General features: G+C 48.9%; 5 protein-coding genes and 1 non-coding gene across 7 annotated transcripts; 3 read left to right on the top strand and 3 right to left on the bottom strand.

Moving 5' to 3' along the window:
- Positions 1-158: 158 nt before the first annotated feature.
- Positions 159-10,729, top strand: LOC120642208 (DDB1- and CUL4-associated factor homolog 1-like). The gene is made up of 14 exons (XM_039918657.1): positions 159-668; positions 792-882; positions 983-1,099; positions 1,219-1,394; positions 1,511-2,372; positions 4,774-4,871; positions 4,965-5,388; positions 5,481-6,080; positions 6,160-6,348; positions 6,459-6,986; positions 7,376-7,486; positions 7,603-7,721; positions 7,813-9,340; positions 9,775-10,729. Exons 1-14 carry the CDS (start codon positions 454-456, stop codon positions 10,456-10,458), a joined length of 5,742 nt encoding a protein of 1,913 aa, XP_039774591.1. The 5' UTR covers positions 159-453; the 3' UTR covers positions 10,459-10,729.
- Positions 10,730-10,847: 118 nt separating this feature from the next.
- Positions 10,848-12,821, bottom strand: LOC120642209 (serine/threonine-protein kinase SAPK5-like). Its single transcript, XM_039918658.1, has 3 exons — positions 12,423-12,821; positions 11,781-12,302; positions 10,848-11,654 (listed from the first exon to the last, which is right to left on the bottom strand). Exons 1-3 carry the CDS (start codon positions 12,540-12,542, stop codon positions 11,166-11,168), a joined length of 1,131 nt encoding a protein of 376 aa, XP_039774592.1. The 5' UTR covers positions 12,543-12,821; the 3' UTR covers positions 10,848-11,165.
- A 1,458-nt stretch (positions 12,822-14,279) lies between these two features.
- On the top strand, positions 14,280-14,351 carry TRNAQ-UUG. The gene has a single exon. It is a non-coding gene; the product is annotated as a tRNA-Gln (tRNA).
- Positions 14,352-15,838: 1,487 nt separating this feature from the next.
- LOC120642207 (auxin response factor 13-like) lies at positions 15,839-18,859 on the top strand. Its single transcript, XM_039918656.1, has 3 exons — positions 15,839-16,915; positions 17,612-18,202; positions 18,432-18,859. The coding sequence occupies exons 1-2, from the start codon at positions 15,965-15,967 to the stop codon at positions 18,185-18,187; spliced, it is 1,527 nt and encodes a 508-aa protein (XP_039774590.1). The 5' UTR covers positions 15,839-15,964; the 3' UTR covers positions 18,188-18,202; positions 18,432-18,859.
- Positions 18,860-19,441: 582 nt separating this feature from the next.
- LOC120642206 lies at positions 19,442-21,012 on the bottom strand. The gene is made up of 2 exons (XM_039918655.1): positions 20,414-21,012; positions 19,442-20,283 (listed from the first exon to the last, which is right to left on the bottom strand). The coding sequence occupies exons 1-2, from the start codon at positions 20,727-20,729 to the stop codon at positions 19,943-19,945; spliced, it is 657 nt and encodes a 218-aa protein (XP_039774589.1). The 5' UTR covers positions 20,730-21,012; the 3' UTR covers positions 19,442-19,942.
- Positions 21,013-22,097: 1,085 nt separating this feature from the next.
- On the bottom strand, positions 22,098-26,080 carry LOC120642205. 2 transcript variants are annotated; one of them, XM_039918654.1, is made up of 3 exons: positions 25,127-26,080; positions 23,703-25,027; positions 22,098-22,740 (listed from the first exon to the last, which is right to left on the bottom strand). In XM_039918654.1, exons 1-2 carry the CDS (start codon positions 25,865-25,867, stop codon positions 23,708-23,710), a joined length of 2,061 nt encoding a protein of 686 aa, XP_039774588.1. In that variant the 5' UTR covers positions 25,868-26,080; the 3' UTR covers positions 22,098-22,740; positions 23,703-23,707. The 2 variants fall into 2 exon arrangements, with proteins under 2 accessions (XP_039774588.1, XP_039774587.1); XM_039918653.1 differs by having other exon boundaries at positions 23,703-26,080.
- Between the last annotated feature and the right edge of the window lie 130 nt (positions 26,081-26,210).

Below are 26,210 nucleotides of genomic sequence, written 5' to 3'. Positions count from 1 at the left end.
TGCTTGCTTGGCTTTTCAAATGAAATGAAATGAAATAAAATAATTGTTTTTTGGGTCCAGAAACACCCTGGATCAGGAGGGTGGGGGCCCAAGTTCCACGAAACGAGCTTGCTTCCAAACAAGGCCCAAGTAAGTTAGCCTCCGACTCCTACATCTACATGGAAAGGAAGAAGAGAAAGAAAGCCTGACAAGGTTCGCGTTCGGCGTTCCTCCTCCTTGGTCTGCCCCGCGCCGCCAACGCCTTGCCCTCCTCGAACGGAACCCCCTGGCTCCACTCCAGTTCCATTGATCGGAGTGGCAGAAACAAAACGAGTTTGGCCTTGGCGGCGCGCGTCGATTAACACCCCCACATCTCTCTCAACCCTCATCAATCCGATTCGCCACCGCCGCTTCCTACCCTAACCGCCAAACCCTAACCCTAATCTATCCGCCGCCACGCCCGGCCCGGTTCCAATGCCGGAGATGGACCCCAACGAACTGGCACCGGCACCGGCCCCCGCCCCCGCCCCCGCCCGCGACGAACCTTCCTCCGCCCCGCCGCAAGAGGACGAGGAGGCGCTGCTCGCCCGCGCCCAGAACGTCATCTCCAGGATCCTCGAGCGCGAGCACGACCCCAACCCCCGCCTCCTCCGCACCCTCGCCACCATGTGTGAGCACCACGAAGCCAGGTACCAATCGCATATGCTCTCAACTTACTGTAACAACAACAACAACAACTCCCCATTTGAAATTTTGTAAGCTACTTGCATATCTTTGATATAGGGCACCATTTCTTTTCTTTTCCTCTGCAGATATCTTCACCTATCTGCATCTAACCCTACGCCTAACAGCACAAACACAAGGAGCACCTATACAATTGGCAAGCTAGCAAATCTGTTCCGGGTTCGTAGCCTACTACTTCCCACTTCTTTATGCATCAAGTTTCGTTGCCCCCATTTTCTTCCTAAATAATTAAGCATTGTCACTTCAAACATGTCGACAGGATAACGACGATTTTTATGAGTTGGTGTTTTGTAAGTTCTTATCGAATACATCCTACTCTGTTGCCATACGTGCTGCCGCTGCTAGGCTGCTCCTGAGCTGTCATTCTACCTGGACGGTTAGCTTCTCTCTATGCATTTCTCTTGTGCCCACTATTTTCTCTTGTCTGTCTGTGTGCTCGGTCTATTTTCCTCTTTCGGACCATACTAACTTTTTCATTTGGCTTCCTTCCCTCAGCCTCAGTATCCTCATGCTTTTGAAGACTCTATCATAGACAATGTTAAAAAATGGGTAACGGACGATTCCGAAGCGTCTAGCGAATGTGAATGGCAGTATCTAGGAAGAAATAAACCCACAGACGCTGAGATGTTGAGAACATATGCCATTGGGTTGCTCGCTATGGCGTTGTGCAGGTACTATTAGCATCTCATTGATTATTCTTCTTGAAAAGTGTCTCATTTATTTGAATGTTGTCCTTTTGCTACCTTTGATATTTATCCAATTCTTGCATTCCTGTTTTTCACTTCAGTGGTGGGCAATTGGTGGAGGATGTCTTGAATATGGGGGTATCAGCGAAGCTCATGCGCTTTTTGCGTGTAAGAGTCCTTGGGGATGCCTCATCTTCTCAGAAAGATTCTAACCATCCACAAGACACCAAGCATCCTCGGGGCAGAGATGATAGCAGGGGCAAATCACGTCTGGCTCAAGATGTTTCTCGACTGGACGGAACAAGGGTTGGGTGTGGAATATTAACCGACCTAACTGCAGAGAAGTACAACGAACCTGGTTTTGGAATGAGGCAAGTACATGGAGAAAGGTTGATGGATGACACTGTCGCATCATCGGATAATTCTGACGCCCCCGAGGCTGATAGGGTCAATGATCGATCTTATGGCACAAGTACTTGTGACGTAAAGTCAAAATTCGGGGAAAGGCATTCTGTGATCAGGCTTGCTAAAGATGAAGATATCAGCGAAAATGGTGAACTGTTGAAGAGAAAGCTGAATCGAGCCACTTCTCGTCTTCGAGTGAAGGGCAAAGCTGGTGAAAGCTTGCCTGAATCAGAAATAATGCCTTTATCGCCAACCTCTGGATTGAGAATAGGAGGTCGGGCTATCAGAGACAGGAATGCGGTGGGGGTTGATGACCCAAAAAAGGCAACAGATGTGAATGATAGATCTGCAGGTCTTGAGTCATTTAACGCTATTTCCAGGGAAGAGTACGAAGACCGGTTCAGGGATTGCATTATTGGCTTGAAGGATATCTCTGACCTTGTTTTGAAGGCAGTGAGAGCCGCTGAGTCTGAGGCCAGATCTGCAAATACACCTGATGAAGCTGTAAAAGCAGCAGGTGATGCTGCTGCTGAGCTTGTGAAATCTGCTGCTTTGGAGGTATGGCAAAAGGACATCTTTGGAGTGCATAACAGAAATAGCTTCTCAGCATCTGTTTCATACTGTATATAGATTAGGTCTTGTTATTGATTGTTATGGCAAGTGGAGCCGGTCCAGGGCCCACGCGGTACTGTGTTATGGCAAGTGGACCCGGTCCAGGGCCCACGCGGTACTGTACCGCGTGAACAGTGCCGGGAATAAGGATTAGATGCGTTTGTTAGGAAAGAGATAAGTTAGATTGATTCGGTTAGGATATTGCTTAGGGGTCAAGTCAGTCGTCTCTATAAAAGAGACTATCATGTATCAATTAGAGGCAAGCAAGAAGAACCCTAAAAGTAGTCAGAGCCTCCAAGGGAGGGCGACGAATAGGTTCTTCGTGCTATCCCTAGATCTATCATATCATTTGGTATTCAGAGCCTTCGATCTTGCGACACCATCCATTTCAGCCACCACCACCATAAATCCCACCCAACTCCCACCCCTAAACCCAATCCAGCACCACGTCCAGATTGCATCTACAGCAGTTCGTCCATGGCAGCCCCCACGATCGCCCACAAACTCCGCATCCCTGCCTTTGATGGGAGTTCTGATCCCTTGCAGTGGTTGCACCGTTGCAACCTGTGCTTCGACGCATGGGAGACAGTAGAAGATGAGAAGGTATGGATTGCTTCTTTCAAATTGAAGGGCAGCTCATATCAGTGGTACTGCTGGGTGGAGAGGAACATTGGCGTTCCTTCGTGGGCAGGATTTGTTGCCGCCATCAGCGCGGCCTGCGACTGCATCTTCCATCGTCGCCAAGATCGACTCCATGTGCGCATCCTCACCGGCACCCACTGCGGCCACAACGACAAGGGTGCCTACCCCTGCATCACCCCCGACATCGACGCTTCCCATGCCGGCGCCTCCCACACCAGTACCGCCTGTGGACCCACCGGCGCCATCTACTCTGCCGCAGGCGACGCCAGCGACTCCGCCGGCGCCTTCCCCTCCGCCGCAGCCGCCGGTGCCTACACCATCCACGCTGCACGCCGTGCCCCACGGGTCATGGCGCCCACGCCTGCGCCACGCGCGGCCTCGCCTCCGGGTTACGCCGCGCCACGCACGGGTTCGTCTTCGTCGCCCCCTGCACCACGGACGCCGTTACCGCCATCCCCCGCTGCTCCACCGGTGGCGCCAGGAGCTCCGCCGCCATCTCTGACGCCGCTGCCACCGGCGACACCAGCTGCGTCGGCCGGCGTCGTCGATCCGCTCGGGGAACAGCAGCCCCTACCCATCATGGATCCGTCGCCGCCAGTCCATCTTCGCCTGGCGAAACCTCCCTCATCGGCGTGCATCCTCATCAGCAGGGTATCCGCCCGTCGCGGATATGGCTGCCCCGTCTGCAGCGGCGTCCATCCCCCATCACGGTGGATCCGTCCCCGCCCGTCGCGCCCCCGTCCGCGGCTGTACGCGCTCGTCGCGCGGTGCCCGTCCGCGCACCTCCATCCGTGGCCGCCCGCGCGTCGTTCGCGCACCTCCGTCCGCGGCCGCTAGCACGCCGTCCGCGCGCACCTCCGCCCGTCTGCAGCCGCCCGCGCGTCCGTGCGCGCCTGCACCCGTCCGCGGCTGTTCATCCACCTGCTACCGCCCATCGAAGGTTCTCCAGCGCCACGAGCGGCCTCGGCTTTGGCGTCTTTATCGCCTGCCGTGGCCCCGGCGACCTAGTCCGCGCCAGCGCCTACGGCCGTGCCCACTGCAGCAAGCGCGGCCCTGTCTTCAGCTTCGGCGGGCGCGCCTCCTCGTTGTTGGCTGTGCCGCCTCACTTGCTCCCTTCGTCGCCCGCATCAGCATCTACGGCGACCTCCTACCGCATCTACGGCAAGGCCGATGACGACTTTGCCATCAGCATTCGCGAAGGCGTCCTCTGCTTCCTGGACACCTTGGTGATGTCTAGCGCTGATGAAGCGCTCGAGCACATGCTGGTGAACGTTCCGAAGGAGAACATGGGCCACAAGTGGTCTGAACAGCAACCTCGACATCATCTTCGCCGTGGCATCCCCTCTGCTTCTCTGCTGCAGCTACCACCACCCACCACAGCTCGAGGACGAGCTGTCTTGGAAGGGTGGAGTAGTGTTATGGCAAGTGGAGCCGGTCCAGGGCCCACGTGGTACTGTACCGCGTGAACAGTGCCGGGAATAAGGATTAGATGCGTTTGTTAGGAAAGAGATAAGTTAGATTGATTCGGTTAGGATATTGCTTAGGGGTCAAGTCAGTCGTCTCTATAAAAGAGACTATCATGTATCAATTAGAGTCAAGCAAGAAGAACCCTAAAAGTAGTCAGAGCCTCCAAGGGTGGGCGACGAATAGGTTCTTCGTGCTATCCCTAGATCTACCATAACATTGATGTGATACACTTATGCAGGTTTGGAAAAGTGAAAGTAATGGTGACGCGGTTGTATTAGCTGCAGAGAAAGCTGCATCTGCTGTAGTAGAGGCTGCCGTGTCAACAAGTGTCTCACGGTAATGGGGATAAATACTTAACGCACATGAACATTTTGTTTGTCATTTGTTTTTTTTTCTGTCACAACCTGAGCGTTCACTTTGGTGTTACAGAAGCTCCAACCAAGTCGGTGAACAGTGCGTGGTGGAAGAAGCTATGCAAACCAGCAAAGACCAGGATTTGGAAAATTTTGTTATCAGTGACCAAGGGCAGCTCTTGCAACTTAGAGAAAAATATAGTATCCAGTGTCTCCAGATTTTGGGAGAGTATGTTGAAGCTTTGGGTCCTGTTCTCCATGAAAAAGGTGTTGATGTGTGCCTCACATTATTGCAAAGGAGCATGAAAGAGCGTGAGGGACACCACCTCTTTGCTCTACTCCCTGATGTCCTTAAATTAATTTGTGCACTGGCTGCCCACCGAAAATTTGCTGCTCTCTTTGTTGATCGTGGTGGTATTCAGAAGATCCTCTCTGTTCCTAGGATTAATCAGACATATATGGGTCTTTCTGCCTGCTTATTTACTTTTGGGTCTCTTCAGGTAGGCGCAAAACCATAAACTGTGTTGATGCAATCTTAATGCTGATCTGATGTTTCTTTTTTCCTACCATATTAACCTTCTGGCTCTTGCAGTCTACCATGGAATGTGTTTGTGCACTCTCATCTGACACACTTGACAGTGTTGTTGAACTAGCACTTCAACTTCTCGAGTGCGCACAAGATTTAGCAAGAAAAAGTGCAGCCATTTTTTTCGCTGCTGCTTTTGTGTTCAAAGCTGTTCTGGATCTGTTTGATGCACGAGATGGGATGCAAAAGCTTCTTGATATCCTATATGGATGTGCATCTGGAAGATCTGGTGGTAATTCCGGTGGACTAGGATCCTCCCATATAAATCAAGGAAATGATCAGTCGCCTGCTGAAGCTTTGACTGCATCAGAGAAGCAAGTTGCATATCATTCATGTGTTGCACTGCGGCAATACTTTAGAGCTCATCTCCTTCAGCTTGTTGATTCTATTCGGCCAAGCAAAAGCATCCGTAGTATTGCTCGGAACACTTCTAGTGCAAGAGCTGGTTACAAACCTTTTGACATTAGCAATGAGGCCATGGATGCTGTCTTTCGTCAGATCCAGCGGGATAGAAAGTTAGGCCCTGCTCTTGTGAGAGCTCGTTGGCCTGTGCTGGACAAATTTGTGGCCTCAAATGGTCACATGACTATGCTAGAGTTGTGCAAGGTAAAAAGACACTTATATGTGCACAAACATGCACTTTTGTGTTATGCAAGGTTGGTTACTAACCTGATTTCACATACAGTTTCAGGCACATGGTGATCGATATTTGCGTGACCTAACTCAATATGCAATTGGAGTTCTTCACATTATAACACTTATGCCACACCCAAACGTCCGCAAGCCAATAGTGCATGCAACATTAAGCAACAATCGTGTTGGTATGGCTGTTTTATTAGATGCGGTGAAAAGTTTCGACTATATTGATCATGAGGTGCGATTTCACTTCGGAAAATATCAATCAGATAACCTTTACAATTCCATGATGGTTTCCTAAGTTCATTGCAAATTGAAACTCATATTTTTACTGTTTTTGTGAATCAGGTGATCTGTCCAGCATTGAATGTTCTCGTCAATCTTGTATGCCCACCTCCATCCATCAGTAACAAGCCATCCTCAACGGCCAATCAGCAACCTGCAGCTGCGCAAGCACTTGTTTCAGAAAGCAGAGACAGGATCTTTGAAAAAAATATTTCAGATAGGAATCTTCTAGCAAATCAGGGTGAATCTCGTGAACGATCTGCTGATGGCAACCCTTCTGAAAGGAATAATGCCTTACATCAGGGAACTCCTTGCACACCCGTTGTGCCGTCTGGAGTAGTCGGAGATCGAAGAATAACGTTAGGAGTTGGAGTTGGAGGTCCTGGTCTTGCTGCTCAATTGGAACAAGGATATCGTCAAGCTCGAGAAGTTGTAAGAGCAAACAATGGCATAAAAATTCTTTTACAGCTTCTCAGTTCTCGGATGGTTACACATCCTGTGGCTATAGATTCTATTAGAGCCCTTGCCTGCCGTGTCCTGCTGGGTCTGGCCAGAGACGATGCAATTGCACATATACTGACAAAGCTCCAGGTATTGAGTACTACAGAACAATACTTATGTTTAGCTGTTCCAAAGATTCAATAAGTCAAACTTACCATCAATTAGTTAAATTATACATGTTTGGTGTACAAAAGCTGCATCAATAGATCGTATTGCACAGATCTTAGGTTTTACGGTATTGATTTTTGTATCAATCGACAATACAATATGACTTAATTAATGTCAAAGGATGCTTTTGAAGACATTAAAAATTTAAAATCCTAATGTGCCCTATAAAAAGAAATGGAGTATTAAGCAACCCAGGCATGGTACTTCTATCTAATGTCCTTGGACCCTTTACATAAAGCTCAAGATGATTTGTTAACTCAAATAAATCTCGAATGTGTACCTTGTGGATATTTATGCACTCATTGTTTCAGGTGGGCAAGAAATTATCAGAACTGATCCGTGATACCAGTGCCCAGTCATTGGGGGGTGACAGTGGAAGATGGCAAGCTGAGCTGACCCAAGTGGCAATTGAATTAATTGGGGTAAGAGCTTATGCCTTGTGTGATCGTAGATTACAACTTTGCAGATTTGAACCTCTGCACAGCTAAACAAGCAATATGGTTTAAATGAGTCATGTGATCACACGTTTCTTTGGCAGGTCCTGACAAATTCTGGAAAAGAAACAACATTAGCAGCAACTGATGCCGCTGCTCCAGCACTGAGGCGCATTGAGCGAGCTGGGATAGCTGCTGCTACTCCTATCTCCTACCACTCGAGGTTTGATTTCTGTATGGTTGCTTTATTTTGTTACCTTGCCAGCTGTTGGTATTGTTACTTCACCTATTCTTTTCTTTTTTTGTGTGTGTAGGGAACTGATGCAGCTAATACATGAACATCTCCTTGGGTCTGGTTTCACTGCCACTGCCGCCATGCTGCAGAAAGAGGCTGGTCTTGCACCTTTGCCATTGACAGCAGCGGTGCTTCCTGTCCACCAAGTTTCTGCCCTAGAAGCATCATCTGTTCAGCAACAGTGGCCCTCTGGGCGTGTTCAGGGATTTCTCTCAGATAAAACAAATATATCCACAGATCAGTCTGACCTGAGATCTGATTCTGTCCTGCCTTCATCTAAGAAAAAGGCACTAACCTTCTCATCCAGTTTCTCACAAAGAACTATATCTCCACATCCCATTTCTGGTATTAGAGCAGGCAACACCCTTAAAAGTCCGGTGCCTATTGGGGCTGATACTGGAGATGCAGAAACATTGCATAAAACACCTCTGTCACTGCCACTTAAGAGGAAGTTTGTGGATGTGAAGGATCAAAGTTCTGCATCATCAGTGAAACGCCCTGCAACAGCTGATCAAATATACCAACTTTCTGCGTTCCAAACTCCTGCTCCTCGCAAAGGTCTGTCGGTAGCAGTAGATTCTCCTACATCATTTAATTGTGGTCGGACAAACTTCAACAACATTTCTACTGACAACTTGGACAATTCTCAAGGAACGCCGGGAACTGTGACAACTACAGCACATCCTGGTGTGAATGATCAACAGTCTGGAAATTTAGAGCGTATGACACTCGATTCACTGGTGGTACAATACTTGAAACATCAACATCGCCAGTGTCCTGCTCCAGTTACAACTTTGCCACCACTTTCTCTAGTGCACCCACATGTTTGCCCCGAGCCTAGTCGCAGCCTTAGTGCACCAGCAAACATATCTGCTCGTATGGGAAGCCGTGAGATAAGTAGGCAATTTAGTGGGATCCAGATACCTCGTAGGGATCGTCATTTTATATACAGTCGGTTCAAGCAATGTCGTGTTTGCCGTGACGAGGCATCACTGTTGACTTGCATGACATTTCTTGGAGATGCATCTCGAGTTGCGGCTGGTAACCACACGGGTGAATTAAGAATATTTGACTGCAACACGGCAAATCTCTTAGAGACCCAAACATGCCACCAACATCTGGTTACAATGATGGAGTCCACGTATTCTGGTGGAAATGAGCTGATTCTCACATCCAGCCTAAATGAGGTTAAGATCTGGGATGCCTTCTCGGTATCTGGGGGGCCTTTGCACACATTTGAGGATTGCAAAGCTGCTAGGTTTAGCCACTCAGGAACATTATTTGCTGCCCTTTCTACTGATACAGCTCAACGGGAGATTCAGCTGTACGATGTACAGACATATACTCTTACTCAACGCCTTCCGGATAGCACTAATAATTCAATTTCAGGCCGCGGTTACGTCCAACCTATTATACATTTTAGTCCTTCAGACACAATGTTGCTTTGGAATGGAGTCCTGTGGGATACACGAGAAGCAAATCCTGTTCATCAGTTTGACCAGTTCACAGATTATTGTGGCGGTGGCTTCCATCCAGCAGGAAACGAGGTATGTTTTTTTTTCTTGAACCATACTAATTAATTTTGTTTTCTCGAATGTTTCGAACTGTTGTTTCTTTCTATCCATTTGACCGCATGGGCATGAGGCTTGATTCCTCCAATGCGAAAGATAATGCATATGATATTTTCAAGCTTGTCCTTAGGCAGGGATATTTTCCTTCCTTTGTTGACCCTATTTTTTTCCACATTAAACCACAGCCCTCCCCTCTTTTCTTTGAAGCATTTAGGCAGCTAGCAATTCTTGTTTCATGTCTTAAATCTTGTGAATATGAATATTGAGTGCATGGTATTATGTTGGATTTTGGCGTGAAGCGATAATATATCCACTGTGGCTTTGCTTCCAAAATTATTTGTTATAGATGCCAATATTTTAAGAGGAATTTGTTTGTTTGCCTTATCATCTCCATCACGTATATTTTACAGGTGATCTTAAACTCAGAGGTGTGGGATCTGAGGAAGTTTAAGCTTTTGAGGAGTGTCCCTTCCCTAGACCAGACAGTAATAAAATTTAATGGCACTGGCGATGTTATCTATGCCATCCTGAGGCGTAATCTTGACGACGTAACATCATCCATCAATGCTCGTAGGGTCAGACATCCTCTTTTCCCTGCATTCCGCACGATTGATGCCGTCACTTACTCGGATATTGCAACTGTTCAAATTGATCGCTGTGTCCTTGATCTTGCCACTGAGCCCAATGATTCTCTTATCGGAGTGGTTGCTATGGATGATCACCAGGAGCTCTTCTCTTCTGCTCGCTTGTTCGAAGTTGGCAGGAAGCGAATAACTGATGATGACTCAGATCCGGAGGATGCAGGTGACACCGATGATGAAGATGATGATGATGACGACAACTCTGATGATGGTGTTCCGCTTGCTCCTGTGCTGGAAGGGGAATCGGATTCTGAGGATGTAAGTAACAGCAGCGATGATGGTGGCGATGATGATATCGCCAGTTCGGATGACATTGAAGATTTCATTGATGATAGTGAGCTTGATGGGGGAGGGGGCTTGTTGGATGTAATGGGTGATGCTGAAGGGGAGGACGATGATAGTGATGTGATGGGGTCCTTCAGCAGTGGTGATGAGGATGGTTGGATATTGTAGGTTTTCTGCGTTGCGGGTGGGAGGGCCGCTGCTTGCAAGAGCATGGACTGTGGTTTACATGTTATTTTTGGGCCGGTCATGTTTATGCTCGCTCACATTGTTAATGTAATTATTTCCTTGTTCTTCTCAGTTGTTAGGGAGTGCTGAACATGACTTCTGAGGCGTTAGATGGTGTAAGTAAGCTGGGTGAGTTTTGCTTTTTGTTTAAGACGACACCATCGGATTATAATTTATTTTTTGGTGCAAGTTTCCGCAAGTGGTCACTGATGAAGTTGCAGGCCATTCCGATTATGGAAGGACTTCAATTTGTTCGCCGGACGGTCGAATCTAACTGTTGGTACATGTTTTCTGGAGATTCAAAGTGCAGTCCCTTGGTTTTGGACGTTGGATGACATACCATTTTGTGTTAGTGACATTGATGGTATGGATGAAAATCATACATGCATGTCAAGTGGTGAGTCGAGGTTGAAGCGGAGGATACAATAGATTTTTCTTGGACAACGGAAGTAGATACTACTACAGTAGATGGATGGATGGCTGAAAAGTGAGAAGGGAGAGAGTGCTAACAAAAATTAATGGCGCGTTCGCCCGTAGGATGTAGTAGTACTAACGCAGAATGCATGCTAATCATCAGATTTGTAGAAGGAATCCACGCTGCTCATCAGATAGATTTGTAGAAGGAACGCACGGTAATCATGAGATGAGATTCAGATGTGAAGCTTGCTCATGTCCAAGTCCCCGCTGGCGTGCACCTGCCTCACCGTCCTGTCGTAGTCGTCTTCTTCCTCCTCGTCTTGCTCGGCTGCCTCGTCGTCGTCGTCCGAGGCGCCCCAGCCGTAGCCGGAGCCGGGCCTGACCCCCCTGGGCAGCGTCTGCGCCTCCTGCACGATCCTCATGATCTCCTCCACGCTCTGCGCCGAGTAGGTGGCGGCGTTGCCGCCATTGGCATTGTTGCTGCTGCCACTTGCGGTGGCGGCGCCGGCGCCGGCGTCTCCTCCCCGGCGGGTGTAGTAGGCGGCCTGCGCTTCCTCCTTGAGCTCCCGCGGCAGGTTCTTGAGGAACCAGGGGTGGCTCTTGATCTCGCTCATGGTGATCCTCTTGTAGGGGTTTGCGACGAAGATGCGGGAGAGCAGGTGTCGGCAGTTCTGGGAGACGTGCACGTACTCTGGGATCTTGTACTGCACCGACATGATCCTCTGCAGCAGGCAGCAGGCAGCAGGCAGCAGCAGCAGGCAGATTAGTCAGTAATTGCTGATGGATGCATCCAGTAATAATAGTCAATTAAGCAAATCAAAGCAGGCAATTAAGCAAAGCAGACCAACCGAGATGGTCTTCCTGAAGTTCTTTGGGTCCTTTGGATCCTCGAACGGGTAGGCTCCGACGAGCATGACGTAGAGCGTGACGCCGCAGGACCAGACGTCGGCGTGCTTGCCGTCGTACTCGCGGCGGGACAGCACCTCCGGCGCGATGTAGGCCGGCGTGCCGACCGTTGACTTGGGGCGCGAGTGCAGCACCGACGACTTGGAGTAGCCGAAGTCGCAGATCTTGAGGCGCGGCGCCGGGCTGCCGTCCAGCAGCGTGTTCTCCAGCTTGAGGTCGCGGTGGCAGATCTGCATGGCGTGGCAGTAGCTCACCCCGCACACCAGCTGCTGGAAGAAGTAGCGGGCCTCGTCCTCGTGGAAGCGCCCGGCCTCGCAGATGCGCTCGAACAGCTCGCCGCCGGCCGCGTACTCCATGACGATCGCCAGGTGGGTCGGCGTCAGCACAACCTCCTTGAAGCGGATGATGTTGGGGTGGCGAAGGGAACGGTGGTTGACGATCTCGCGGAAAACATTCTCGTCGATCTACCCGGATGATATTATGATTGATATATGAATTAATATTCAATGAATTGAATGGTGGGGAATTTGATTTCATTTCATTTTCATCAGCAAGCAAGCAATTACTAAGAGGGAGGCACATACCCTGTTCCCTCGCTCCATGAACTTCATGGCCACCAGCTCCCGCGTCTCCTTGTTCCGCATCAGCTTCGCCACACCGAAGTTGCCAGCCCCGATCTCCCGAACCGGCTCGTACTTGTCCATCTCTTCCTTTCTCGCCTGCTCCTCAATCTGCCCAACAATTCTGCTTGCTCCTCCTCAATCTGCCCAACAATCTAGAACAGCGGCTAGCAAGAAGACGAGGAGGAGGAGGGCGGAGATAGATAAACAGAGGAGAGACGACGACAGGGGAAGCCGGGATGTGGGATGTGGGGTGGGGAGCCGACTCGGAGCAGGTGGCTTGGCTTGTAACGCAGCAGCAGGCCCAGGCACTCTTCCTCTTCTCTTTCTTCCAATTACATACATCTACAGATAGATATGAGATTATTAAGAGACTGATCGATCAGTAGGAGAATGGTTATGACATGATGGCAGCCCTGCCCCTTGCCCTGCATCAGCGGTGACGTCGCTTTCCCTTACACAGACTGCTTACCTGCTCTGCTCCCAGCTCATCCATGTGGCTAAAAATGTATCAGAACAAGTCAGCCATGGTTTTCCTCAGCATCATCAGTGACTGGTCCATGCAGCGCAACAAGGGAAATTTCGAAATTAACATTTGCAATGCAATGCGAGCAAATGGCAAAGGCAGTAGGCATGGTGCTGACGCGGACGGCATTGGCTTTTGCAGCGTCGGCTAGCACCTTGGTTGTTTTGCTTTTATTTGATGCTTACATTACAGGTCATTCCATGTCACCCCCACTCGCGCAAAGCAACAGCAGGCATCAGCAAGCCGACAGAGCAATACAACTCGATCCTCAAGCCCTCATGTGCTGCTGCTACCTGCACACTGCATCCACCACCCATGGATCCAGTCCAGACTCCAGAGTCCAGAGGCGGCGGCGGCAGCTACCACATGCGCGCACGAACCAGGATTCCGACAGGGACACACACAAGCCTAGCCTGGTGGGCTCTGAATTTTTGTCTGATCCAGACCCACAACACACCGCGCTGCTGCAATTCCTTTTCTTCCTTACTCCAACATCGGCCAATACCTAAACTCAACAGCTGACTCTGATTGATCGAAGATTGGGCTCTGTCGCTCTCAACTGGCTAATCCTTGCAATGCACTAGTGGTACTAGTCACCTAGATCAGCTTTTTTTTTTGAAAAGATGATCAGTTTTTTTTTTACCTCATCGATCAGCATGCATAGCCATAGCCACAGGCAGATAGGCATACAGCAGCTAGCAGACGACCAGCCCAAACAAAGCTTTTGGATTGATTTCATCGCATCTAACGATCGAGCTGCCCGCAGCAGCCTATCTATCTATCTATCTATCTTTCTTTCTTTCTTTCTTTCTTTCTTTCTTTCTTTCTTTCTTTAGTGCTTTACTGCCCTGATGAGATGAGATGAGATGAGATGAGATGGGATGAGAAAGAGAGGGATGATGGGTTTCCGACCCACTACTCACTGTCAGTCTCTCTGCCTACTGCTAATCGATTCCTTGGGTTGGGGATCAATAAGTTAGGCCATCCGCTCGCCCCTTTGCTTCTTCATTCTCTTTCCCCCGAAAGGAAAAATCACTGAAAGCAAGCCAGCTGATGACGCGATCGACCAAAGAAATATAAATGCACCGCCCGTGTAAATAAAGCAGCAGCCATAGTCATCATAGAAATAATCCAACAACTATATATAGTAGTATTGATTAAGATGACGACGCAGAGGCAGTTTACTCCTTATGAAATGGCGGTTGTACTCCCCTTGTTTATCACAGCATTGCATACATTCATACTTCCAGTAAATATAGTTCATATACATTACCTCTCGCCGAAATACACAACCCGGTTCCATGGTGTAGTGGTTAGCACTCCAGACTTTGAATCTGGTGACCTGGGTTCGAATCCCGGTGGGACCTTTGTTTTCATTTTTGCACCACGTCCATCGGCATCTGGAACTGCAACTCCTTGGGACTGCCGAACAGAGTGAGTTTCAGATCAGATCCCCTTGGTTTGGTTCCCATTCAATTCAGGCCGGATGACCAGCTGCCGTCCCTCGCTCGCTTCGTCTTCCGCGTCTCCTCTTCAAGTCCTTTTCGCATATGGATGCCATGGCACAATGACTCATAGTAATACTACTACTACTACTACTAGCTTCAATTTTCCTTAGTATAAATTTTTGTATTCCAGAATACAAAAATGGTAGGTAGCAATCGTAATACCCGGCTTACAAAGATACAGGTAGCCATCGTGATAAGGAGATTCACAATCAGGCATGTCGTGTGACAACCGCTATGCAATGAGGATGACACCTATTTTATATAAGGCACTGCAACAATCCAGGTTCTAAAAATTTTATGAGCATTCTAAAAATTCAGGTCGATTTACATGTGAATTCAAAATCCAACCGTTAGGCATGCTGTGCGACAAGGACAAGAAGGACATGGTACCTGTTGTTGACTGCTGTGTATAAGGTAGGCAATATATATAATCCAGACTTGAAAAATACTAATATAATTCTAGGTCGATTGTTTTGAGAGATATAGGCGGCGTTAGTTGTTCCTGCTTTTGTGGAAATCAATCATGTAGATTGATTTGATTTGATCCTAGAGTGACATAGAAAGCGAATGCGGAAAACATGCACGTGTTGTTTGTTGGTGGGCAAAATGGAAGATGATGGGTACACGTGCATCTGCTTAAATTTGCATGTCTGTTTGTTGCGGGTGCATCCACCGTGTGGTGTCGTGTCGTGGTGCAAAGGTGTTTATTCGAATGTCAGATTTTTGGTCATTTTTTTTCGATTATGGACAAATAAGATATAGAATTTACTATGTAAATTCATAGCCTTGTATTTAACATTGATCTTGTAAGGATTCATAAAAACTAAACCTCAAATTTATCATATATATTCTCAAATAATAGATATAAAAATTTGAATACAGATCGGATATGGATTCGAATCTTTTTTCACCTTTTTAATTGTAGGGAGCAAATAATACATAAAAAAATCTATACAAAATTTTATTCTTATGTGTAATAATATGCTTGGTAATATAAAAAAGATTAGCATAAAATTTTAAGCATATCTATTTTAAAATATTAAATTTGTTCTAAGAAGGGATGTCTAGTAGGAGTAGCCAACTGGCAGGGCAACATTTTTAATTTCCAGTTAGTACGTAACAACAAACAAAATTGCGGAAAATTTATTATTTTTATTTTTGACTTGATTGATGATTTTTTTTGATGATGAGGAAAAGAAAAGGCAGGAGGATAGATCTTGTTTGGCATTCTTTCTTTGTGTTTGTTTTGTTGATGATGATGATGGATGTAAAATGGGCGGAAACCATCTGTTTCTGTTTTCTGAGATACTTACAACTTACTACAAAGAAGAAAAGAAGAAGAAGAAAAAGAAAATCCGGCCGCCGCTTCCCATCCTGATCCTACTACTTCAATCCAACCGGCGGCGGCAACCTCTCCCCCAGGCCAATTAATTAAGGAGTGGATCCTGATCTTGCTGCTGCAGTTCCAGGCAATGGCGGCGCCGCCTCCCCCCGCCGCGGCCGCCCCCCACCCCATCGTCGACCCCGACGTCTGGCTCGCCTGTGCCGTCCCGCTCTCCCGCCTCCCCGTCGTCGGCGCCCAGGTCTACTACTTCCCCCACGGCCACGCCGAGCAGTGCCCGGACCACCTCCCGGCGCCGCTCCCCACGCCGCACCTCTTCCCCTGCGTCGTCACCGCCGTCACCCTCGGCGCAGACGACAGGACCAACGAGGTGTTCGCCCAAATCTCCCTGCAGCCAGGGCCCCATCCCCCGCAGCAGCAGCAGCAGCATCTCATCATCAACAACATCACCCACTTCGCCAAGCAGCTCACGCAGAGCGACGCCAACAACGGCGGCGGCTTCTCCGTCCCGCGCTACTGCGCCGACCACATCTTCCCCATGCTCGACTTGGACGACGACCCGCCCGTCCAGAACCTCCTCATGCGGGACCCCCAGGGCAACCCCTGGCAGTTCCGCCACATCTACCGCGGCACGCCGCGCCGCCACCTGCTCACCACCGGCTGGAGCAAGTTCGTCAACGCCAAGCTGCTCGTCGCGGGGGACACTGCCGTCTTCATGCGCCGCCCAGACGGCGAGCTCCTCGTCGGCCTGCGCCGCGCCCCCAGGTACCCCGTCGCCGTCTCCAGCTCCAGCTCCAGGGACCCGCCGCGCAACGCGCGCGCCCGGGTGCCGCCAGGGGACGTCATGGACGCCGCGCGCCTCGCCGCCGAGGGAAGCCCCTTCACCGTCACCTACTTCCCGCGCCAGGGGGCAGCCGAGTTCGTCGTGCCGCGCAAGGAGGTGGAGGACGCGCTCGCAAGCCGCTGGGACCCAGGGACGCAGGTGCGCATGCAGGTCATGGAGGCCGAGGACGCGCGCCGCACAGAGTGGGCAAACGGCACCGTCAAGGCGCTGCACCCCAACATCTGGAGAGCGCTCGAGGTCATTGTCTGTCTCTGTTCAACTCATTGCATATACTATTCGGTTTGTCCATCACCATGCCATGCTGAATATCATATGAATGTTGCATGCCTTCAGTTCATTCGCCTTGCTAGCTGTTAGTATTTAATTAGCTTATTAGCACAAGTCACTCCTCGTATCATATTATTCTTTCTTTGTTTCTTTCTTTTGTACATGTCTTCATTTTGTTCTCTCGCATACCTTACCTTCGACTAGCACATGTCTGTTTCCACTCCCCAGTTACATACAGTAGCCGCCTATATATAGGCACCTGTTCGTATCTTACTCGATACAGTAGTTCTCATCTCTCAATGATGCATCCTCCCTTTTCTATTTTGCTTTGGTACCTACCATGCCATTCCCTTTTGTTTTCTGTCATGTTTCTCTAGTCCTGTAACAATGTACTAATCTACTCTGTATATACCTCTCAGTAGTGAAGCCACCGAAAACTTTTCATTCTTGTAGTTAGGCATGAGAGTCAGTTAATTAGCTTTAGCTTGATCCTAGGTTGGCAATGAAAAAAAAATATAAACTACATACGTTTTTCTCAGAAGTGCGTAGATATCATCTTCTGTAGAGTAAAATTATTTGCTTCTCCAATCCGCTGCCGCGAAGCAAAGTTTTTGTTTCCCATTGCTGCACCTGACTTGATGCAAATTCTACTTAACGCATCTGCAGATTGACTGGGATGACTCCTCGCCCTTCTCAAAGACAAGGAACAAGTATGTAAATACTTGGCAAGTCCAGTTTGTTTCATTCCCTCCTCTTCTCAAGAGACTGAAGATTTCAGACACAATTCCACCTCTGTGTTCTGGAGATGGCTCCTCCTTGGGCGCCCCACTGATCGGTCCGGAAAGCAATGCGATGGCTATGCTGTTGGGGCCACCAATTCCTGCTGGCATGCAGGGAGCCAGGCATAGCGGCCCTATTGATGTACCACCACACTTTTCATCCACCATGGGAATGCTCACAACTCAGCAATTCTTCCCCCTGACCAGCAGGGACCTTCTTCAGATGCCACCCAGTGTAATCAGCGGTGGCTCTTCTGATATTTTTGATCCTGAAGTTGGTTCTCCCCCCAACAACTCAGTAAAGACGCCTCCACCTGAGCTTCCTGTCGAAGCAAAGAGCATACAACTGTTTGGCGCCACAATCACACCGCATTCTGCACAAATTGCTACCAATGGTGCTTCCGAAGAAGTGAATGGATCTATTAATGGTGTGGTTGATGAAAATGATGGAAAAGACTTCTAAACCATATGCTTGAAGGTACCATCTTCTCAACACCACTGGTTGTAGTAGTGCAATAAGAAATGCTGAAAGAGTTTCAGATTCAACCTCATGGATCTCCTACTTACATGTTGCCTTAGTTATCGGCTTGTCACTCTGATTCTACCATTATATAGTGAAACTATATATGTATGTACTTTGATGGATCAATGACAGCATGATGGGGTCGTTGTCACTGATTTGTTGGTTGCGATTCTTTTGTTTGCAGATCAGAAGATGGTTGGATGAGACTGACTACCTCTGCATCTGCATTTGTACCGGAGGATCCAACCGAGTGTCTGCTTTGTGGTGCATGCTGCAGTTTATCATTGAGTAGCTTTATTAGTAAGCTGGGTCATTCAACCCAGCTTTATTACTAGAGAAGAGAGAAGCTTGAGCGGCTTTAGTTGAACACCCTTGCTTGTTGCAGAGTACGTGTGGTTCGTGGATTGCATTCTCTGTTCTATTTCGAGGGTTTTTTTTTTCTGTGTGGGCGTGACTAATGCCGGTTGATTCTGGGAGATACTGGTCTGCTCTGCTCTGCTCTTCTGTGGTGTAATGGATCGCTTGTGGAACTAATGTAGTATGGTTTTTCGGTATGGATCATTGGTCGTCCTTACCTTGGTAAAATATGACGTTGTTTGTCTGGTCTGTGAATTCAAGTGTACTTGTGGAGTTGTATCTCTGGCGTGCGAGCTGTCTCGGCTCCTGTGAAGGGAGTGACGCGCATTTTTTTAATGCTAATTGCATGGTGGCGCCGTACCTTTTCACGGGAAAAAGGCAGTCAAAAATGCAAGCCTGTGGTCTTTTTTTCTAGCTTTCCTTTTTGCCTGAAAGGAGAGATCATATATAGTACTACTCTTTTTTTTATGACTTGCTTTAACAAATTCTATTCCTCTTTTTCTTTCTTCATTATCCATTATTCATTGATTGGAAGAAAAGGTAGCGACATAGCCGGAGAGAAACGAGAGTGAAAGCAGACTTGTCCAGAACTAGAGCTTGCAAAATGGATAGGTCAACGTACTATCCAGCATCCATAACATCTTGGACTGCCTGTCTGCCCTGCCCATCCGATCCATCATTGTTGAATTGTCCAAAGATGATTGCTTGTCGATCCCAACTGTCACATGCATGGATGGATTGGGGTGGAGCAGAGCAGTCAGTATGTGTCTGTGGCAAACAACAGCTTCAGTACGACGAGCACCCTACTTTTACAGGAGATTCAGAGAGCCCTGTTTAGTTCCCAAAAAATTTCCTACAATGCCCGTCACATCGAATTTTTGGAGATATACATGGAACATTAAATACAATTGAAAAAATAACTAATTACACAGTCTACCTGATTAGCACGAGATGAATCTTTTTAAAACCCAAACTTTTTCGCAAACTAAACACAGCCTAGAGCAGACAAGATCTCATGAACAACAAGCTGCTACTGCTAGTAGCGAATTCGGATCCTCGAGAGCTAAGTAGTTCTTCTTTTTAATTTCCTTGCATTGTTTACTACTCCACGTATAAACATGCATGCATGCATGCATGCATGCAGTGTATGATTATATCTGCTCCACATCCACATGTGTCGTCGTCACCCCTCTTTCTCTCTCTGGTATATAGAGGAAAAATCTTTTCTACACTCGCTTGTATACGTAACAGGCAAATTAAGCAGTCACTTGTAAAGCCGCGCGCTTGCTTGCAGATGAGAAGACATCTAGCTCGTCGGTCAGACCTAGCGATGAGCGATCATGACCGCGCCCTGTCGCCGGCGGGTGGCCTCCGCGTGAGGCTCCGGATCCAGCTTCTGCCGCCCCTGACCTTGGACGACCGCTCCCCCGCCGCCTGCTTCTTGCCGTCCAGCCCTACCGCCGACCTCTTCCAGCGCGCCAGCTGCAGCAACCGCCCCACCACCTGCTTGCGCCACCTGGTCATGGTGACGCCGCCCCGCTTGTTATTGACGACGACGTGCTCCACCACCACCGCGGTCGACGACGACGACCTCACCGGCGCCGGGGGATTGCCGGCCTGCTTGTGGCTGTCCCACGTCGCCTTGCCGCTGTCCTCGAACTTGATGGAGATGAAAGAATCTAGTAGTCCAGTATTTTTTTTCGTTTTGTTTAGCCCCCGTGCATGCACGACATTATATATATGTTGGCGGTGGCATTCCCTAATTAATACTAGTAATATGTGTACTAGTAGTACTTGGGATAAACATACCATCGGGGCTTGCGGCGGAGGTGGTGCCGTCGGAGTCGTCGGCTGCAGCGTCGGGGCGGCGGTGGTGCCGGGAGTCGAGGCGCTGGAGGAAGGACAAGACCTTGGGGAGGGAGATGCTGTTGCTGCTGGTGCTGATGCTAGTCCTGCGGCGGCGGAGGGTGCCGTCGGCGGCGGCGTTGTTGGTGGTGGTGGCGAGGAGGAGGAGGAGGCGGTCCTTGAGGCAGTGGGCGCAGACGCCGACGACGAGCTCCCTCGGGTGGAAGCAGCAGTAGGGGCTGTCGCTCTGGCCATGGCCGTACGCCGGCGGCTTGTTCATGCTTGCTGCGCGCTGCTTAATTTATCTTCCTTAATTTCTGACGCTGGACTATGGAGTGGATCGGAGAATTGGAGAGGAAGGAGGAGGGATCAGATCAAGAGAGAGCTACCGGGGAAGAAAGGAAACTTCTTCACTTCACTCGCTCACTTTTCAATCAGAGAAGAGAGAGAGAGAGAGAGAGCGGGGGATGAATAGGGTCGGCTGCCTGCCTGCCTGCCTGGTCACTGCACTGCTCAGCTCGCAGCTCGCAGCTCGCAGCTGTACCCGTAATGGTGTCGTCACTCGTCAGTCTCTCAAAACTTAAAAGGGGAAAAGGGAGATTGGCAGCACGCAGCAGGCGATCCGATCCGGCTGCCAATTTCGTTCCCAATTCTAACCGCCAGGCTTGAAATTTTTTACAATTCTTTTCTTCAGACGATGACCTGTTTATTATATTTAGAGAAATGTATGATAAGAAATGCAATAATGTTTAACAATTAATCTTGTATGGGCAAGCAATTCCTTTCATTTATATATATCGTGTAATTAATAAAATGAAGAGAGGAGAATTCATGATGATGATAATAATTGAATAGTGGAGCGAGATGGAAGCAAAGCTAGCGGTGGGTCGATCTCATGCACTGGAGGATGGATGGTCCAAATTTGATGGAGAAAAGGACCAGCTAGCTAGCAGCTACCAACATTTCATTGCATCTCGATCACACCAATTGATTGATTGATCGATGGATGGACTGACTACTCGTCAATGGACTAGTTTTTTTTTAAGAAAAGAAAGAACCCCATATATATATATATATATACATATATATATATATATATATACATATATATATATATATATATATAGATATATATATATATAGAGAGAGAGAGAGAGAGAGAGAGAGAGAGAATGGTATGTCCGTAATGAAGCATCGAGATTGTGTTAATTGATGGACGGATTGCAGCATGCATGGCATGTCGACAACAATGCAATGCATATTGATTTAGCGAGCTGAAAAAGGAAAGGAAAACGAATCAGCATGGCAACCTAGCTAATTAATTTGGGTTGGATCGTAGGGTGGACATCATATCATGTCCGGCCTTGAAGGTGAACATGCATCCACATGGGCTGTCCAAGCATTTGCCCTACCCCATCGGCAGGCCACACGCATGATGTTGGGCCAGCCAACCGATGGTCCGCCATGTACGTTCGTTCCAGTGGTTGGTGTTGATTTACTGCGAGATAAAAATATTATTGGCTGGCTAGTGATCGGTGTTGATTTAGTATAAAAGAAAAACACGACGTATGGTTGCCAGCAGAACAGGGTGGTTGTGGCCGCGCCCTGCTGCCACAGACTGCCCTGCGTTGCACGAAACAACTGCAGATAAAATAACTGCTTCCACTTGCTCTCCTTACGCTACAGATAATCTATACATACACTGGAATGCAGCCATATGGATGACCATCAATCACCTCAGCAGCGCATGCATGTTCACTGCTCACTGCTCAGCAACACCACCAAACCTCCAAACACATCGTCGGCAAGGCGGTCGGTCGGCGGTGGTGCTGTGCTTGTCAAGAATCCCATCCCATGCATGCATCTCTCAACATTGCAAATGTCAAGCCATAAGCTAAATAAACGAGCCTTGCCTATGCTTGGCCATGCCTCGCATACAGCACGCATGCTAGTCAAAATTATGTGCCATGTCACCTAGCTAGCTAGTATTCGATCAGCTACGCCTACTGGCTATGCCGGCCAGGCCTCATCATCTACACTAATACCGGCAAAGAAAATCACAGCATACAAACTAATAAGAGTACCTCTAGTTGGTTGTAAGAAGAATCTAAAAGGAAGGACTACCGCCTCACAGCTTACACAACTATGACCGACCCAACCAGCTTCACCAAATCCGCTTGCCCATCGTCCAGGATACCGTCGAGCTGGTTCAGAATCTAGGGGTCCCACTGCACAAACATGGGATCCACGACCTCCGAGGGTGGCAGGTTCCAGGCATTCATACCTGCAATCTGGCAAAAAAAAAACACATAACAAACAAAAGGTAAAGTTAAGTGCTGATACCCTGACAGTACTGGTAGTCACACAAGAAACGAATGCACTTCTAGCTACCCCCCCATAGCAGTCAGCGCAAAGTAAAGTTGTCAAGTTCAGACTCACGAAAAAAATACTAGGTTCGCAACATAAATCAGAGAGTGACGAAAATGAGCGACATATTATTATTTGCAACAGTCACGCGACAGCAGAAAAACACAAGAACACAGCCTGCCTTATCTGCGTATGGACAGCACATGGATCAATAACTAGAAGAAACCCACCACTGTGGTTTTAGTGGTCATAACTACTATGGTTTTCCATTCATGCAAATATATTGAAATGGCTACAGCATGAGCAAAAAAGGCAGCTGAACACGTGAAAAGCATTCAATTTTGTGTGTTAATTCAGGGCATGATGATTAATATAGAATAATATAGTATGCTGTCTCCATAGCACAAAGCAAACATGTTTATCAGTAACAATGGAAGGCCAGTAATGGAAAGAAACCAGTTTCAAGACATAATAACTGACACTTTTCATCGTTAAAGTGTCCCAGCCAGGGTTCACTGAAACATGCCATGCATCATGTGTGAACAGCATAAGCCCATGAATTGTAATTGAAAGGCATGAAAATTCTACTAAAACTTGCAAAGAACAAAACATCTCAACCTTCTGCTTCTGCTACTACGAGTGCCAAACAAATTAATGTCGGCATACCACAAAATACATATGTAGCAACTTAAAGGCATCCCTTAAGGACCATAAAGGTTGCTGCTCAGTCCAACAAAGTCCAAGGATTGTCAGGAAACTTTGCTGTTGATGTGTCTATGTAAGGTAGTCAATTCTGTACAGTTAAATGTTCAAACATGAAGGATTTATTTTACTCTCCCCCCACCCAACAGGCTACGATAGAAATAAAGATCTAAAAAGGCCTTACTTGGATTAGAGAAACCCCCTAGTATCAGACTGGTCTTCATAGTCATCTTCCAGATTAATTACAGGAATTGTTCGGCCATTACCCATGTTGTGTTCTCTAGCCTGTCCATCTGCTGATTGATCGAAAAGCATTTGCCCACCCGTCAAATGGCAACTATCAAGTGCATGTTTCTCTACACCATCATGTAGAAGCATTTGCTCACTATTCAGATCATAGCCATGCAAATCACGCATACCTGTAGGTAAAAGCATGACCTTTGATTCTATTTGGTGATTATTGACATTATGTCTGTCTGCACCATGACTTAGCAGGAGCGGCTCACCACTCACGGGGTGGTTCTCCATCCAGTGGTCGTCACATTCCTGTTCATCCTCGTTTTGATTCAGAAGCAATTGCCCATTGCTCAGGTGGAATCTAACCGTGTCGTGTGCACCCATGCCATGATTTAGGAGTAATTTCTCATTGTCCAACATGTAATTATCCTGTGCATCTTCAACAACCTCATTGTTCAGATCATATCTATTCAAATCATGTCCATCCTTGAAGGGGTGATTATCCCCCGCATGCTCATCCTGACCTTGAATATCTGAAGTATCATCCTGTGCGTGTTCATCAGCCCCATTGTTCAGATCATACTTGTTCAAACCATGCCGATCGCCCAATACGCGATTATCCCCTGCATGCTCATCTTCTGAAGCATCATTGTTAGGTTGCTGGTGTATCTGACCAGCTAGATAAGGTGCAGGTTCAGAAACATGATCTGCGGGAGGATCACCAGGAATCTCAGTAATTTCACAGCCATCTGGAGCTTCTACAGTGCTGAGGTCAAAAATTCTGTACCAAGCTGGCAGCTCTTGTTCATCCCTGTTAAGATCGCCAACAATAGTCTCAACTTCACTCTGTGGAGGTGGAGCCTCCATTTCGTCCCTTACTTGAGAGCAGCCATTGTCCTCACCCAGGGGTTCTATGAAAGATGCATCCATGGGTGCACTGGCAGCTTCCATTTCCACTGCAACATTGCTGAGCTGGGAGTGGCTACACACCAGTTGTTCAACAGATTCCGATGGATGAAGATGAACATGAGCATCAGACAGTTGAGGCTGGGTGATGACATCCATTCCATCACCACATTCATCATTCAAGGGAGTAGCTGCAAACTCACCATCCTCGTCTTGAGAAATGCCTTGAGCAAACTCACCTTCCTCGTCTTCAGAAATGTCTAGTGGGATGGTCTCCGACTCCATCACCCCGCCTTCCATAGCCACCATTGCTATACTGGCTCTGCCATCCGCTTCTGCAACCACCACTGAACTAGGTACCCTCTGCTGCCTTGTCATGACATCAACATCACCATCAGCAGCAGCAGCAGCAGCAGCAGGAGGAGGAGGAGGAGGAGGAGGAATAGTGCCAGTGTCTGGCGGCACCTTGGTGCGATTGAGATCACGACCGCCTGGTCGGCAGTCAGAATCTCTCCTGCTTCCAGCGTGGTAGCTCCTGGTCCTGCTCCTGCTCCTGCTCCTGCTCCTTCTCCTTGGATCCACTCTGCTATCAGCGGAAGGGCGGCGATCGTTATGTGAATAGGACCTCGACATTGGGGGTCTCTTGGGCTCCTGGTACTCGCGCGTCCGGCGGCCACCCCGGTCGGCATCGCCGGCGTCGTTGTACTTACGCCTGCCGTCAAAGCTTTGGGTCCTCCTGTCCCAGTTGGAGCTCCGGGGTTGCCTGTCGCGATCCTCCTCCCTTGCGCGGCGGCCCCAGTCCCCAGCGTTCCGCCGCGATCTCGGGTCGTCGTCTAGCTTCCTCCCGTAGCTGGCGGTGGCGGTGGCGGTGGCGGTGGCGGGTGGGTCGTGGCGTTTGTGATTTGGGGGGTCTTCCCTGGCCCGGAGGACGTGCACGGGGAGGACGCCTTGTTGGACCAAGTAGTGCGCGGCGAGGCGGCCGGCCTCGAGCAGGATGTCGGCGCGCGAACGCCGGTCGATGTTGTCGTCGTAGCGCGGCGGTGGGGGCCGCTCGGGGCTGCGCCTCTGCGGCTGTGGAGGGCGGCGCGGTGAGGGCGGCGGCGGCGAGCGGCGGCGGTAGCGTCCTCCACCTCCTCGTGCTCCTGCTCCTCCTCCCCCTGAGGCTGAGGGTGGGTCGCGGCCACGAATGCGCGACCTCGACTGCATGGAAGGGGCTCTAGGGTCGTGTGTGTGGCCTTGTCAAATCCGGCGGTGGTGGCGCCGTGATCGAGCAGGCGAATCCGGCGTCCGTCCGTCCGTTCAGTGACGTTCGTTGGGAGTACGGCGAGGCGCAGATCCGAGGGAGGTGAGCGCGTTCGTTCGAGGTGCCAGCCGGCGGCGAGATGCGGGATGGAAGCGACGAGGGTTTGCTGTTGCTGTGGGAGGGGGGGGGGGGGGGGGGTGGAGGGAGGGAGGGGCCGACAGGGCAGGCAAGGCAGGCAGCCACACCGATAAGAGAAGAGAAGAGAAGAGAGGAGAGGATCAGAGGAGTAGAGTAGTAGCTATTTCA

This window comes from Panicum virgatum, chromosome 7K (genome assembly GCF_016808335.1).
Source record: "Panicum virgatum strain AP13 chromosome 7K, P.virgatum_v5, whole genome shotgun sequence".
NCBI classification, from domain to species: Eukaryota; Viridiplantae; Streptophyta; class Magnoliopsida; order Poales; family Poaceae; genus Panicum; species Panicum virgatum.
Note: the sequence above shows the minus strand (reverse complement) of the source record. Positions and strands in the feature narration are given on the sequence as shown.

What these genes read in the sequence shown, in the direction of transcription:
- LOC120642206 (XM_039918655.1), bottom strand. Translation starts at nt 20,729, where the DNA reads ATGAACAAGCCGCCGGCGTACGGCCATGGCCAGAGCGACAGCCCCTAC. An exon ending in CTCCGCCGCAAGCCCCGATG is followed by an intron (nt 20,284 to 20,413) that starts GTATGTTTATCC and finishes CTGGACTACTAG; the next exon opens with ATTCTTTCATCTCCATCAAG.
- LOC120642208 (XM_039918657.1), top strand. Translation starts at nt 454, where the DNA reads ATGCCGGAGATGGACCCCAACGAACTGGCACCGGCACCGGCCCCCGCC. An exon ending in GCTGTCATTCTACCTGGACG is followed by an intron (nt 1,100 to 1,218) that starts GTTAGCTTCTCT and finishes TCCTTCCCTCAG; the next exon opens with CCTCAGTATCCTCATGCTTT. An exon ending in ATATACTGACAAAGCTCCAG is followed by an intron (nt 6,987 to 7,375) that starts GTATTGAGTACT and finishes TCATTGTTTCAG; the next exon opens with GTGGGCAAGAAATTATCAGA.
- LOC120642209 (XM_039918658.1), bottom strand. Translation starts at nt 12,542, where the DNA reads ATGGACAAGTACGAGCCGGTTCGGGAGATCGGGGCTGGCAACTTCGGT. An exon ending in TCATGGAGCGAGGGAACAGG is followed by an intron (nt 12,303 to 12,422) that starts GTATGTGCCTCC and finishes TCATCCGGGTAG; the next exon opens with ATCGACGAGAATGTTTTCCG. An exon ending in ACTTCAGGAAGACCATCTCG is followed by an intron (nt 11,655 to 11,780) that starts GTTGGTCTGCTT and finishes TGCCTGCTGCAG; the next exon opens with AGGATCATGTCGGTGCAGTA.
- LOC120642207 (XM_039918656.1), top strand. Translation starts at nt 15,965, where the DNA reads ATGGCGGCGCCGCCTCCCCCCGCCGCGGCCGCCCCCCACCCCATCGTC. An exon ending in ACATCTGGAGAGCGCTCGAG is followed by an intron (nt 16,916 to 17,611) that starts GTCATTGTCTGT and finishes ACGCATCTGCAG; the next exon opens with ATTGACTGGGATGACTCCTC.
- LOC120642205 (XM_039918653.1), bottom strand. Translation starts at nt 25,867, where the DNA reads ATGCAGTCGAGGTCGCGCATTCGTGGCCGCGACCCACCCTCAGCCTCA.